Source organism: Lissotriton vulgaris, chromosome 3_2 (genome assembly GCF_964263255.1).
Source record: "Lissotriton vulgaris chromosome 3_2, aLisVul1.2, whole genome shotgun sequence".
Classification (NCBI taxonomy): Eukaryota; Metazoa; Chordata; class Amphibia; order Caudata; family Salamandridae; genus Lissotriton; species Lissotriton vulgaris.
This window is the reverse complement of record NC_141690.1, coordinates 268574669-268590238: the sequence shown is the minus strand read 5'-3', so window position 1 is coordinate 268590238 and position 15570 is coordinate 268574669. Positions and strand designations below refer to the sequence as shown.

The 15570-nt window shown below is 49.2% G+C and overlaps 1 protein-coding gene across 2 annotated transcripts in view; it reads right to left on the bottom strand.

The window, feature by feature from the left end:
* Positions 1–15570, bottom strand: part of LOC147725657 (zinc-binding protein A33-like) — a 108040-nt gene that overhangs the window by 54817 nt on the left and 37653 nt on the right. For both annotated transcript variants that reach the window (XM_086964564.1, XM_086964563.1), the window contains exons 3-4: positions 13449–13571; positions 12101–12244 (exon numbers count right to left, since the gene is read on the bottom strand). In XM_086964564.1, the coding sequence (XP_086820690.1) occupies positions 12101–12244; positions 13449–13571 (267 nt within the window). The remainder of the gene's footprint in view (positions 1–12100; positions 12245–13448; positions 13572–15570) is intronic.

Below are 15570 nucleotides of genomic sequence, written 5' to 3'. Positions count from 1 at the left end.
CTGCATGATACCAGAACAAATGAGGTTTTTAAATGACACAATTCACCAAACATCCTGTCTTGGCCTAGCTAAGATTAAAGACCTTAACAAACCGTCTATTCCAAAGCCAATACCTGAGAATACAACAACAGATATTGAGATAGACGTATCTAAAATTTTACATTTAAACAGAACACATCCTGATTGGAAAAAGTGGTTAATCTGGCCTACTGACACAAACAACTGTCAAGATAGATTCCTGAACAAAACACAGGGGTTAAAAATGACCAGACAAGACCCTAGATACTCCCAGAGACAACATCCAGGGATAGTAACAACATACAGTGTAGGGAAACTCTGCCTCGAATGGCTAGGATCATCCACACTGGCTGAAATTAAGCAACACTTGTCTTTACTTAAAGATGGTGCTGATTTGCGCAATTTTATTATGGGACCACGCAAACAGCGTCAAAAGCGTTTCATAGCGACCAGTATCTATGCTGCATACAACGAGGCTTGGAAAGTCACACAAATTGAAACAGCTGAAAAAATACGAGAAATTGATCGTATTAATTTGGAAAAATCACTTTCTGTAGTGGACAATGGGTTAATGACTCTGTCCTCCAGAATATATTCGTTGGACAATATTGTATCCTTAGCCTTTGATATAATAGACAGAGACTTGCTAATGTTACAGCATGGCCAGTCGCAATTACGTTCTATTGTACAATTAGGCTGGACGCTGCAAAATCTTCGTTCAGGCTATGTGCCTTGGCGTTTAATCAACACAACGTCATTGTTTTCCATCTTTAACCTTACTGATAAACAAATCAGCTTGGCATAGAAAGGAGCAGACTATACAATCCTGAGCATCGAAAAACTTGAGAGATTACCTTTGACAATGTCAGAAAGTCCTGTCATTGAATGGATAATACACGGGATTATCACAATACCGATAACAACTTTCCGATTAGGAAATTACCATACACACATTCATGCTATAGTGACAGCAACAAAAATGTATTTCTTAGTGGTGAAAACTGTAAACGTTCACTAAGCGGTATACTTTTGTGCCAGGGTATTAATTTACACGGAGCCTGTGAAGGTAATTCTAACAACCTTTCATGCCACCAGCTTGTCACACCTGCAACGCAGATAGAGCCTTTCTTTATGCAACTCGAGAATGGGAGTTACATTCTAAGGACGGATCACAGATGTTGTGGCCTTTTGCCAGGGAAAGCCTATCTCGTAAGCGTAACTTCCATTGTCAAATGCTGTATGCAAGCATTGTTTCCGAGCGGCCCTGGAGACATAGAGACTCCCATCTGGCCTCGTCTGAATTTCTCTTCTATACGAATTGATACTTTAAGCAAAATTAAGTCTGTGCTTTTGCAGATAACAGTGCCCATCACGTAATCAAAAGAGACGTATGATCTCCTAGTTGCAAGGACAGCTACGGAGGTTCATGACCTTTTATCAACAAATTGCCCCGTGCATTTCGTAGAAATGCTGAGCCAACTCCTTAACATATCTAGTGCCATAGGCATCCCAGGCATATTTAAGACGATTTTTACGGGACTGCTAACACCATTTCAAGCAATTCTGGGAATCGTTCCCAATTTTGTCCATTCAGTCTTTGGCAGCATACCCCTATTTTTGGGACTTGTAGCAGGGATTTTATTTTTGACCCTCCTACTCCGATATGGCAAGCCACAGCTCAGACATGACTCCTATGGGAATGGAAGAAACAATCCTAGCAGTGCGCTACTGGGACAAAATAACTAGAGTCCTTGGATTGGCCAGGCTGAGAGATCTAAACATGACCTGGTTCCTTTCATTCAGACCTATATAGCAAACCTGCATCTTACCTGTACTACGATGTATGCTATGCGGAGATGAGTGCGTGTTGGACACCTGTCTTGCACTTCCATCAGCAGTACCAATGGATATCGATACTTTGCTCAGTCCGATAACGGCTCACGCATTGTGTTGTCCCCAGCGTTACCAATCCTGATGACGGCATTCGTTGAGACTCCTGTGCTACGACTAGGTGGTAACAGTGGAGCGAGTGACAAAAGCAACATCACCCAGGTACGACCTTCTGTGAACATTGCTGATCCAGCCTTTGATGACAGCAATCATTCTCACACCTGCCAAGTTACAGCACTATCAAATTTGGTCGAACTGTCACCTGATTTTGTAGACCAATTTTTTGAGAGCCTGTCTGATATGATGTTCTCACCCGAACAGAAACAATAACTTTAGAAAAGCATTCCGACACACAGCGTTCCCATGAACTCTGAATTTGGCCTTCAGTTTTGAACAACAAAAACTGCTAAAAGCGTTGGAACTCTATTCCCCCGTTCACAAGGAAATATTTTTTGGATTGAACTATTTTTCATAATATTTTCCCCTTTTTCTGGTACGAAAATTCTTTGCTTAAAGTAAAACTATTCATAAAGAACAGAAGCTTCTACTTCTATTTAGGTAAATCTAGAGACATAATAACTTTCAACCAGCCTCTAGCTCATTTTACTGCAATGCATTTATATGTGATGAAATTATCTCGCCCTTCTTTTCTGTATTCAGAGATATTTCATGTGTAATTCTTTTTGCAAAATCGTTCATTGATTGCATATGCTATAATTTGAATGATTTCTATGCTTCAAAGAAGTACAGTACCTATATTTTCACGTATTTCAAATACACCTATTTCAAATGCATATATGTATTTTGGGGTGGGCAATGTTACACATGCATCTTATTGCTCTAGTTTTAGTAATTTGATGGACATAAATTCGTGGAGTGGGTGTCGCGTTCTAATCTAGGACCCTGATCGATACTGTGACCTTATGGCCCTATACGGTTATAAATCCATATATTCCCTATATTGGCATAACCGATCAAATGCAATATTCAGAAACTCGTCTCTGGCCTCACACGAACAGAACCACATTTCACCATCGCTTCCTCTGCAACTTCCTTTGCAGCTCATTAGTGCAATGACATAGCAGACGTTACTATCTAAGATTCCTAGATTAACACTCCGAGTTCTTCAACAAGATAAAAACTCAGCAACCTGGGAAAGCCCCACTTGCTATGTTTTGATTAGTAATAGAACTCTAATGAGCACTGATAGACGATCACTTCCTAGTGACATCTTTATTGATGTCTTATGTCCAAAAACTTACGTCAAACAAGGCACCTTTCAGGTATAAATATTACCAACGTTGCCTTAAGCAAATGCTGCTGTTATGCCGAAGCTATCACTGTCAAGCTAATGCTGACACTATCGCTACTGCTATCGCTGCTAACGAGCGAACGATGGTGTGGTGAACACAGGAGCTGAACAGCCGTCCCCTGCAAGAGCCCAGCAGATGCAAGCTGCCCGCGGACGCTGCCCCTCCTCCTCCTCGACGCGCTGAGAGAGACGCTGTATTTTCTCTTGCCGAGAAAATCCAGCTCCGGCGTTTCCAGCCCACTCTTGCAAGTGACTGGGATATCGAGTTCCCTGAAGGAGATACCAGACCTCCAGCATTCTATTCCAGAGGTATGGTGTTGACTAAACCCTTAGAGAGAATTCTTGAAGCAAACCTTGGCAAAACCAACTTAACTTAAAGCTACTTACTTACTCCCCTCCCAAGTATTAGGCTTAGGTCAGGTACACTGGAGTAGGCGTAGTTAGAAGCACCAGTTGAGTATTTTAGCCTAATGTATATATGAATGTATATATGTTTTATTCCTTTTAAACCATTGTATGGCTAAGAAACCATATCAATGCTTTTACAGTATTATTTCGCAATACTCATTTTACTGTACGTACTTTTTATAATACCAAGTCTTGCAATTGTGGCAATTCATTTCTCTTGTATGAGAAGAAAGACTGTTCAATAAATGTTACCTTTTATTGACAACGCGCGTCTCTCTATTCTCTAAATATTGTGAAAGTAATCTGCACAACAACTGACTGAGTAAAATAACTGTCTATTGTTTCACACGACCCTAGAGATTGACTCTTATCTGAGAAGCAAAGTTGTCATGTTGCACGGTTGTTGGAAAACTGAATCCCTTCTTGTCTGTACCAGGGAAGCTGATCACTTCCTATTCAGTCAAGAAGGTTTCCAGTGACATCTGAGCTAGTTGGTAACAAACCCAATTAAGTTTAGCATAGTCAGTAGAGGCCTGGAAGATCCGCACTTCTACGTCGAAACTACTGTTTATGTTATTCCAATGCGCAGGGCCTATTGGGAAAATAGGAACTGCACTACATATGAGTGAGGCGATTGCTGATTACTTGGTTGGGAATGTGGGCACCGTCTCTAGTGCTGTGATGCTATGGGAGGCTCTGAAACCCACGTTACGGGGGGTAGATATAGCTTGGTGTGCGACAGCTCGAAAGCAGCGTAGAGCTAAAATGGTGCATGCAGAGGCGGAGATTGAGGAACTAGAGCATCAGAGTCGGGTGGCGGATGGGAGCCGCGGTATAGGTCAGCTCCTCCTAGCACAACAGGCATACGCAGCCCTCCAGATAGATGAGGCACGACAGATTTGGCTCGTAACGCGCAGCATGATATGTCAGTGGGGGGACAAGTCTGGTACAATCCCGCACCGGCTCTTTCTAGGGGCCTTCCATGCACAGACTCTACCTGGGCTGCTCGACGGAATGGGTACCCCGATTACGGACCCCCGTGTCTTGGCAGAGAGCTTCGCTGGGTATTATGCTGATCTACATGCCCGCGGGAGTGCCTGACGGAATATACGGTAGATACTTTCATAGCCGACCTGCCCCCCAAGGCGGTATCGGACGAGGTACGGGATCGATTGGAGCTTCCCTTCGCGGAGGAGGAATTGGGCACGGCCCTGGGCGAGCTCAATTCGGGGAAAACCCCGGGTCCGAATGGATTCCCCTGTAAATTCTTCAAGAAATATCATTTACAGCTAGCTTCACACTATTGGGCGGCTTTGGAGGAGGCCAGGGAACGGGGTAGGCTCCCCCCGGACTGGAGGCATGCAGAAGTGGTGGTCTTTAACAAGCTGGGTCATCCCCCAGAACAGCATGCCTCTTATCGCCCAATTTCCCTCTTGAATGTGGAGGCCAAAGTTCTTGCCAAGGAGCTGGCTAACAGACTTCTCCACATATCACGACACTTGTGCACCAGGATCAGGCCGGCTTCATGCCTCAAAGGGCGACTACAAAAGGGGGTGGTGAAAACGGTACAAAAGGGGGTGGTGATGGACGGAGCATCTGAATCAATGAAACACTCACACCCAGTCAAAAGATCTGGGTTTAATCCATCACCGTTCTTTAGCCCACTCTGCCACCCCAGTTCAGACATGGCTATATGCAAATCAGCCTTACCCTGTGCCTCATGGGAACAGTCCAGCCCGAACTGCCAAGCCATGTCTTCCCTGGACCGGAAACAAGCTTCCGAGGACCGGTTTCTGGCATTCCAGCTGTCTTCAGCCCGGCTTGCTTGAATCCAGTGGCAAAGTGAGCAAGGGACTCACGTCTGAGCATACCCTGCCACACTTATGGCGGCCAAAAGCGGTACAAAAGGGGGTGGTGATGAACGGAGCATCCGAATCAATCAAACACTCACACCCAGTTAAAAGATCTGGGTTTAATCCATCACCGTTCTTTAGCCCACTCTGCCACCCCAGTTCAGACATGGCTATGTGCAAATCAGTCTGACCCTGTGCCTCATGGGAACAGTCTAGCCCGAACTGCCAAGCCATGTCTACCCTGGACTGGAAACAAGCTTCCGAAGACCGGTTTCTGGCATTCCAGCCGTCTTCAGCCCGGCTTGCTTGAATCCAGTGGGAAAGTGAGCAAGGGACTCACGTCTGAGCATACCCTGCCCCACTTATGGCGGCCAAAAGCGGTACAAAAGGGGGTGGTGATGAGCGGAGCATCTGAATCAATCAAACACTCACACCCAGTCAAAAGATCTGGGTTTAATCCATCACCGTTCTTTAGCCCACTCTGCCACCCCAGTTCAGACAGGGACAATATTTGACGGGTGCACGTGGCGGTAGAGGCGATCCTAGGCACGGGGACCCGGGCAGCACTTCTCCTCGTGGACATAGATAGGACGTTCGACTCGCTGAGTTGGGTCTATTTGTTTGCGCTGTTGCCACGGCTCAATCTGGGGCCTCGTTTTTTGTCATATTTGCGTCTTCTCTACACTGATCTGACGGCTTCGGTCCGCCGGACGGGAGCGATCTCGTCCCCCTTTCCCATTCACCGCGGCACTCGGCAGGGCAACCCCTTCTGCCCTACCTATTCGCCTTGGCTATGGAGCCCCTGGCGACGTGGGTGCGCATGGATGCACAGTTGAAAGGCTTTGAATGGACACAGAGGCCGTCAGATAGGATCGCACTGTATGCGGATGATGTTCTCTTTTTTCTTACGGACCTTGACAGGTCAGGGCACCGTCTCCTGCAAATAATGCAGATTTTTGGCGAGTCCTCGGGGATCTACATGAGTCCTCGCAAGTCCATGTTGTGGGTGCTGGGGGAGCAGGCACGAGTGGGTGATTGGGCATCTCATGGGTTCAGAATCTGGCGTCGATCTGGGAACGAGTCCAAGCGGATCTTAAAGTCTGGTCGCTGATGCCGCTTACTATTTATGGGCGATTGGCGATTTTTAAAATGGTGGCGCTCCCCCGCCTCTTGTATCAGCTGCAAAATCGCCCGTATCCTATATTCCCCAGTTGGTTCAGACAGGTAAACTCTGTCTTAGGGCAATTCTTGTGGGGGGGGTGGGGCTGTCCCTGTAGCCATACACACGTGCTTCCTCTCCACGTATTGCGGTGGGCTAGCGACTTCAGACATACTTTCCTATTACCAGGCATTTCATCTTTTGGTCCTGAATTAATGGTGGTATGGCAATAGGGGAGACCTGGCGTATGCTATGGAACGGTACTTGATGGGTTCCCATACGCTACACATCACTCTATATACAGCGTCGATACGGCGTGAATTACCAGTGGCCACACAGCTGGTGTTTCACATCTGGTGACAGGCTCTGCGCCGTATGGGGTGGTGGAATAACCTGACCTGAGAAACTCCTCTAAGGCACAATGGGCGGCTGCCCAATCTGGCGGCGCTGCAGGGCTTTAGGGGATGGGAAAATATAGGGATCTCGACATTAGGGGATGTGTTGAGGGGTAGGACTCTCAAGTCCTTTCATGAACTCCAGGAGGAATTTGACATGCCTCGCTCCCAGTTCTTTAGATACCTCCAGTTTTGTCATGCACTAACACCCAGTCTGGAGGGGCTGGAAGCCCTCCCCTAGTTTAGTCCGTTGGAAGCGAGATTATTCATGGGAGACCTAGGCACAAAGAAAATATCCCGCATTTATCAGGCGTTGGTCACCCACTGTTTCCCTACACTGCAGAGACTCCAGGAGCAATGGGAGGAAGATGTAGGCGAGCTTGTGGAGGAGGATTGGAGGGAGGCACTGGCCGCCACCAGGGGTGCGGCCATAGCAATGCGTCTCCGCCTTATTCAGATTGAATACTTACACAGAGTGTACTTTACAAGGGTTCCGCTGTGGCCTCACCGGTCTGTCTCCGTTGTAACAGGGAGGACAGGACGTTTCTTCATACAGTATGGAGCTGTGTAGGAAATGGGACCCCCGGCCGGCCAGGGCTTGCGCTACAGCCAGTCAGAGACCACCACTCCTATGTCAGGGCAAGGGGGTCACACGCCAAGACAACCCCTTCTCACCCATTTAGGTAACGCGGCGCGAGCAGTCAGGCCTATCTCGGAGGTCATGTGTAAAGTATTTGCGCACGCACCCACCAGCAACAACATCCCGGGCCTCCCACAAAAGGAACTCCACACAAGGTATATATGAGAATAGTCTTTGTATTAAAAAGTACACATAGGAACACACGCTTTACAAGGTGCCAGGGGCACGGGCAGGGTTTACAAGGGACTATGTACAGTGCAGGGCCAGGAGGGCCACTGCTAGGAATATGCACATGATGGAACTGACATTAGGACACATAATGATCAAGGACTTCCTAGAACTGGTATTAGGACTCACTATAACCATTAGCAACATCTCTGAGGTATAGGACATTCTAAGAAGGAACACAAAGGATAAAGCACACAACGCATCAGGAGCACCTTCAGAGGTGCAACACGCTATAACCCTAAGGAATCACATGAACATTAGTACATACTTTCACCAGGCCAACTGGCCTTCCGGGGGCAAGGACGCCCCCAAAGTCTCAATGTCAGGGCAGGCTGCAGGTAGCCAATAATAAACCTAAACGTGGCAGCTGCCCACGAAGTGCTGGGCAGCTGAGGAGCATCGTGGGAGCCTCGCAGGGTCGGGGGAATAATTGCGCCCAGGAGGAGCCTCGAGGACTCAAGAACATAGATGCTGGGCAGAGCCTCACCGGCTCGAGGGGACAAGGGGGCAATGGTGGAGCCTCTGGGGGCTCGGGGGCACAGGACACGTTGGAGCCTACTCGGGCTCAGGAAGCATGATGGGGGCTGGGGCTGAGCCTCGCAGGCTCGGCGCAATAAGTTTAAAAGGTGGAGCCTCTCCGGGCTCAGGAAAACACTGGACAGTCATTGAGCCTCTCGGGCTCCTGAATACGCTGGCGGAGTCCCTCTCGGGGGACTCGATATCACAGGGGGGCCCCACGGGCCAAGAAAGAGCCACTCGGGCTCAGAGCAACAGGCGGAGTCCCTCTCGGGGGACTCGGCATTAGACGTGGCCCCACGAGCCTCTGAGCGCCCAAGCGCTCGCAATGGAGGGGAGGGGCGGGCACCAGCAATGTGCCCCGACGCTCCTCCTCTCCCTCTCGTCACTCACCGGTCAGACGCGCCGGTCTCTCCTCGCTCTCCAGGGCTCCCTCTCGCTCCTGGGGGCCCCGGGGGGGAATCGGTAGTTCACCTGGGGATACGCAGGGGCGCGGAGTAGGCTCCCGCCACCCCCTGCATGTTTGGCTCGCTCCAGTCGCCTCACCAGCTCCTCGGGCCGCCGGCCAATCACAGCGCGGCCCGGGGAGATGTCAGCAGCACATCCCGGGCTGGCAGCCAATCCCAGCGCGGCCTGGGAAGAACATCACGAGGGGTCCCGGGCCAGCGGCGGTGCAGTCGGGGGAAATGGCGAGGGCCAGGCTCCCTCAAGGATTTAAGGGCAGATAGCGAGGTAGGCACTCGCTGGGGGTGTAGACCCTCCGCAGGACGGGGCAAACGCCGGGTGGCACCGGCTCGAGGAATCCAGCGCTCCCAAGCGCTAGAGCAGGAATACAGCGCTCCCAGCGCTATAAGGGAACATAAAGCGCTCCAAGTGCTAGAGGGCAGGAATCAGCGCTTCCAGGCGCTAGGTAGGAAGAACAGCGCTCCCCAAGCGCTAGAGGAGAAATAGCAAAGTCCATAAATAGTCCAGGACCTCAGGTGGAGCACAGCAGCTCCTAGAAGGGAAGAAGGCCATCAGCAGTCCAGGAGTAGGGCAGGGCCCAGGGAGGCAAGCCAACCCTGAGCCCAAGCAGCAGCAGCAGCCCCTGGTAGATTCAAGTTGAGAACAAGAACGTTTTCAGAGTGTCACAGCACCCTTTTTATACACAACATCCTTTGTCTAAAGGGGCAGGCAGGGAGAGAACCAGCTGGAACTGGTTATGGGGGATTCTTTTCACTGGCCAGGCTAGGGACATCAGACGCACCCCAGGGGGTGGAGCCAGCATTGTGTGGGGAAAACCCAGCCTCATTCAGGACACTCAAACCAGACAGTCAATCCACAAGCAGGCCCAGGCTCACTCCTCTCCTCACATCAGCATGCTAAACACTGCATTCACCACCGGGGCAGACCCTCCCAGATTCTTGGAGCCAGGCTCACCAGCCTGCCTCAGCCAATCACACGGCAGACACACATTCCACAAATATGCCAACTTCTAAAACTGGGACTTCTACACTAGACACATTCATGCTGCATACACCATTGTGCAGCATTCACTCTCACGACTTTGCACATACCAAACTCGACCCTGCATACCCCACGCATCAGGAACTACCAGGGACACATACATTCCCCATGCATTCCTATGGGAGGGCAGGTCTCTCTCTCTCACCACACGCACTCAGAGGGGAAATCACCATCCCCAGGTTACATATAACAAGCAACAACTTCAGGGGGGGACCTGCCAGAAGGGCCAAGTCCAACAAGCTGTGAATCCCTGTCTCGGTTCTGGAGGGGCGTCCTGGCCTGTATGTCTGATGTGTTGGGATGGATGCTCCCCCGTACGCCGAAGTTTGCCCTACTGCATGTTATGGAGGGAGTGGGGGGCAACCTCTACAAGAGACACCTGAGGCTTCTTGCCCTTACACTGGCCAAAAGAGACATCGCTAAAGGGTGGAAGGATTCACAAGCCCCGTCGGTGGTCATTTGGAAGAAGGGGTTAGACTACTGTATGGGTTTGGAGCAGCCAATCTTCGTAGCTAGGGGGTCACATTATAAAATTTGGAAGCGCTGGGCGAATTATAGGGGGCTGTGACATGCACCTCCGATGGAGAGGGAGGATCTTCTGTGTGTGGAATGACGGGCACGGATAGTTCCGAGGAGGGGGTCATGGGAACGTGGGAGGAGGGTGTGCATATACTGAGATGGTGTGTTTTTCCTATGCTTTGATCACTACGTATGGGTAGAACCTGGGGGGGAGCTGGAGTGGCAGGGATAGTGGGGAGGGGGGGTGTTCAGTTGTTTGTGACCCTTTGATAATTTGTATGTACCTGCATAAGAAAAGTTGATTGCCACTCAGATGATGTACTGTTTATTTTCACCTGCAGTTATCCCTGGGTTACAGGGCTCTGCATAAATATGTGCAATCTGACAATAAAATCGGTTTTAAAAAAAATAAAAAATAAATGTTAACTGACATATTCACCTCTTACGTTACTTTAACCTTTGTTTTTTCAGTGAATATATATATATATATATATATGCATGTGTCTGTGTACGTAAATCCTCATGTCTCTGTGTGAGTATGTAAGTATGTATGCGGTTCTGGGTGTCTGCATATGTGTCTGCCCACATGTGGATCTGTGTCTGTGTGTGTGTGTGTGTGTGTGTGTGTGTGTGTGCGTGTGTGGTTGTATTTGGGCCTGCCTGTGACAGCGTTGATGGCAGAGTGTTTCTCTTTTTGTCTCTCCCCTTACTCTGCCTTTCTTACTATTCCTTTCTTCTTCTCCAAACACAGATACCAAACATGTACAATGTGCTGAACGCAACTGGCGTACATTATACTTCATTGGTGTCCCCACATTGACAAGTCCTGAAGAGACCCGACATCCACCAAGGGTCGAAACGTCGTGGACAGGTAAAAAGAGACAGACCACGTACAATAGTTGCCCATATTTCCAATTATTGTATATTTATTATAGATACTTTATTTTGGTCGCCTCTTTCTGATGAAAACCAAATACAAAACAGAAATGTATATGCTATTTATTTTTCACTATAGAAGTGTCGTTTCTCTAATATATTCACTTGGGACACCCTGTCACTTGATAAACTGTGTATGTAAATGTTTTATATACTATATGTTAATAACGTTTATTGTCTATGTGTGTATAAACTATGGAAATGCCTTAACAAACTGACCCCGTGTGTATACAGCTCCTTTATTCGACGTCCACCTCACCACCCACATTGCCATTGAGCACAAATACTTATTATAAGTGTTTTATATTTACCCACTGGAGCCGTTGTTGTGTTGCTTATAGAACACAACTGGCCAGCAGGAGTCAAAGCACCAGGTAAACCCATCCACTCTCTCCACTACATCTCATCCCCCTCCCACCCTCCCACCCCCGTGCTCTGCCTCCATCTTTCACTGTCTCCTTGGAATCACGAGTGTGCATTTTCACAAATGGTGTAGGGACAAGTTAACTTTAATTGTTTTCAGTGTTTTCATTTTGGTCAGTCCGAGAGCACGAGTGTTTTACAAAGTATGAAAGGCAAAGACTTGAAAAACACACATTCAAAGCAAAATCAGTGCTCTGTGCAAGTATTGTAATTAATTGTAAATGTCAAGGTACAATTTATATTTGTATTCAAAAATCAAATGTGCTTGTAGAAAGTTGCAAAGTAAAATGTTCCCACCTCTGTGGAGACACAAAGTCTCTTTCAGATGAGGCTGTAAATCTCTCCAGGAAGAGGAGTCTTCTGTTCCAGGCTCATTCCTCACCCAGGGGCAGCTCTGTCCAGGGAGACGTCCTTGTCTGTCATGGAGGTTGTACTGAGAAGCTGGTACAGAGGAGGGAGAGACGGAGCAGAGAGATAGAGGGAGGGAGAGAGACAGGTACAGAGAGATAGAGGGAGGAGGGAGAGACAGGTACAGAGAGATAGAGGAAGGGAGGAGGGAGAGACGGGTACAGAGAGATGGAGGGAGGAGAGAGTCAGGTACAGAGAGATAGAGAGAGGGAGGGTAGAAAGACAGGTACAGAGAAAGAGAGGAAGGGAGGTGGTACCGACAGGTACAGAGAGACAGAAGGAGGGAAGAGGGCAAGACAGGTAGAGAGAGAGGGAGAGGAAGAGAAAGACAGGTACGGAGAGATAGAGGTGGGAAGGAGATGCAGGTACAGAGAGGTGGAGGAAGGGAGGTGTGAGGGACAGGAACAGAAGGATGGAAGAAGGGAGGAAGGGGGTCAAGTACAGAGAAATAGAGTGAGGGAGGAGCGGGAGATGGGTAATGAGAAATGGAGGGAGAAGAGAGACAGAAGGAGGGAAGAGGGCAAGCCAGGCAGAGAGAGAGAGAGGGAGGGGGAGAGAAAGACAGGTACAGAGAGGTAGAGAAAGGGAGGAGTGAGGGACAGACACAAAGGGATGGAAGAAGGGAGGAAGGAGAGAAAAGTACAGAGAGATAGAGGGAGGGGGAAGGGTGAGATGGGTATAGAGAGATAGAGGAAGGGAGGAAGGAGAGACAGGTAAAAAAAACATATAGGGAAGCAGAGGGAGAAACATATATAGAGAGATAGAGGAGGGGAGGAAGGGAGGAGGGAGAAACATGTATAGAGAGATAGAGGAAGGGAGGAAGGAGAGACAGGTAAAGAGAGATATAGGGAAGCAGAGGGAGAAACAGGTATAGAGAGATAGAGGAGGGGAGGAGGGAGAGACAGGTACAGAGAGATAGAGTTAGAAAATTAGCTCCCAAAGAGATAACTTTTTTGTAAATGTCCTTTTGGACACTACATTAAAGTCAGACATTGTTTCGGTCTACATTTATCACCACTACCCAGGTCTAAATCATCCCTGCGTCTTCACCCAGCGCCCTGACTTTCAGCATCTACCCTCCCACAGTGAGGCACACTGACAAGGCTGAACCCAAACACATGAAGGTCAGTCCAGGATTTCATGGACCACAACACACTGAAACAAGGGAGTTAAACCTGTTTACCTTGAGAGAGACACAGAGACAGAACATGTTGAAACAGAATGAAAAACCTTTTACCTGGATGGAGGCAGAGAGAGGTTTTCAGAAGAGAGACTGGAGCATTCTGGGAAGACCCGTGACCATCTTCTCGGAGACCAGCACAGCTCTGCGCCCTGGGGCTGTAGAATACGTGTCTCTCCACTGCAGGGTGGAAGAACCAGGAGAGAGGGGAGGTGGAGAGGAGGGAGGGAGAGAGGGAGAGAGCGGGGAAGACAGAGAGAGCGGGAGAGAAAACAAAGAGGAGGGGTCACGTGAGGAAGGACGGGGTGAATTTCCTTTCCAGTCCAAACTGCGGGCCCTAATTTTCTTCCAATGACACTAACCAAGCACTTCTGCAGCACTTTCCACCCTCGAGTAGAGCTGTACAGGGTGTGCTGTTTAGCTTCGATGCGCTATTGGAACTTTGGGGCATATTATCAAGCCTGTGCGCTAAAATTATCGCCGCTTTATCGGCCGTTTTCGGCCGATAAAGCGGCGATAATTTTAGCGCACAGGCTTGATAATGTGCCCCTTTATGTTTATTATCCATCACAAGATGCACAATTCTGTATTTCTGAATGTAGCTGCCTTCCTCTGCTTTTTAAATAAGAAGTGAAACATTTGTTGGTGATAATCACAGGAAAGTAAGTCGAGCTGCACCAGTGCACGTGCTCAGATATATACACATGGCCTGTATCATAGCCTAGCGCTCCTTCCTCGCGCCTAATGTACAGAAGTGGGGCCAGAGGTTTGCTGTGGACGGAGCATCTGTTGCCTCCATTGACAGACACTTTCCTCTGATGGCCCACTGGGCATGGGGCGTCAGAGGAGGGCATTAGACTGGCTGCACTATTGAGGGGGGCAGAGTAATGCCCCCTGTTTTTAGGTCTCGCCTGTCGATGCGCATGCGCATCGAGCAAGCGAGACTATAGGGGCTCATCGACTCTTTATCTAACTGCAAGGAATCGTGGCGATTCCTTGCAGTGCCCGTGACTTTTAAGGTCAATGCGCATGCGCATTAAGCTTATGCGCATGCGCATTGACCTTAAAAGTCACGGGCGCGTGCACGTCCGTGTTTGTTTACCCTTGCCTACTCTCTCTCTCCCCTCTCCGCCCCCGTTCCGCCCCCTCCCCTTCCCGCCGTGTCGCATTTCTCCTCCCCCCTCCCCTCTCTTCCCTCCGGCTTTTTTTATTTTACCCGCCGTGTCTCCGATCCTTTCGCTCTCCTCCCCCCTCCCCTCTCTTCCCTCCGGCTTCTTTTTTGTTTCCCCCAGCACACTTAATTTTTACCATCAAATAGCACATTTAGTGACAACAGATTGCACTCTCCATATACACGAGGTGCAGGAGGTAATGTGCTCTGCAGACATGCCAAATAAATTCGTCCACACCCACTCTCCCCTGCACTTACATTTCTCCACCCCCTCCCCTCTCTTCCTTCCGTCTTCCTGCCGTGTCGCACCTCTCCCCTCTCCGCCCCCTCCCCTGCCCGCCCCCTCCCCTGCCCGCCGTGTTACAATGCTGCATTCGGGCGCCCCCTCTGCTTCCTCCCCCCACCTTGCTTTGATCTCCATGTCGGAGCCGGCTCCAATGGCGAGCAGAAATATCTGTGCTTCTGATGGCCGCGATGGAGACAACAATGACGCGATTAAACCCCAAACCGCACAGGAATGTCACCCCCGGGCCTCATCTAATCCTGCCTGGCTGACGGCCATTACTTGACTGAAACAGAGTGCTGCAAACACTGAAACGTAAGAAAACAGAACACAAAGGGACCAGCACTTCTGAAGAAATCGCAGTCAAAGGTTTGGGAACCTGTTGGTTTAACAGTTGCCGTTATGCAAAAGCACCGCACAAAAGCAAATATATCCATCTGAAGCTCTTTAGGAGCCTTTGGCACACAGCTGCCCCAGCACACTTCATTTTTACCATCAAATAGCACATTTAGTGACAACAGATTGCACTCTCCATATACACGAGGTGCAGGAGGTAATGTGCTCTGCAGACATGCCAAATAAATTCGTCCACACCCACTCTCCCCTGCACTTACATTTCTCCACCCCCTCCCCTCTCTTCCTTCCGTCTTCCTGCCGTGTCGCACCTCTCCCCTCTCCGCCCCCTCCCCTGCCCGCCCCCTCCCCTGCCCGCCGTGTTACAATGC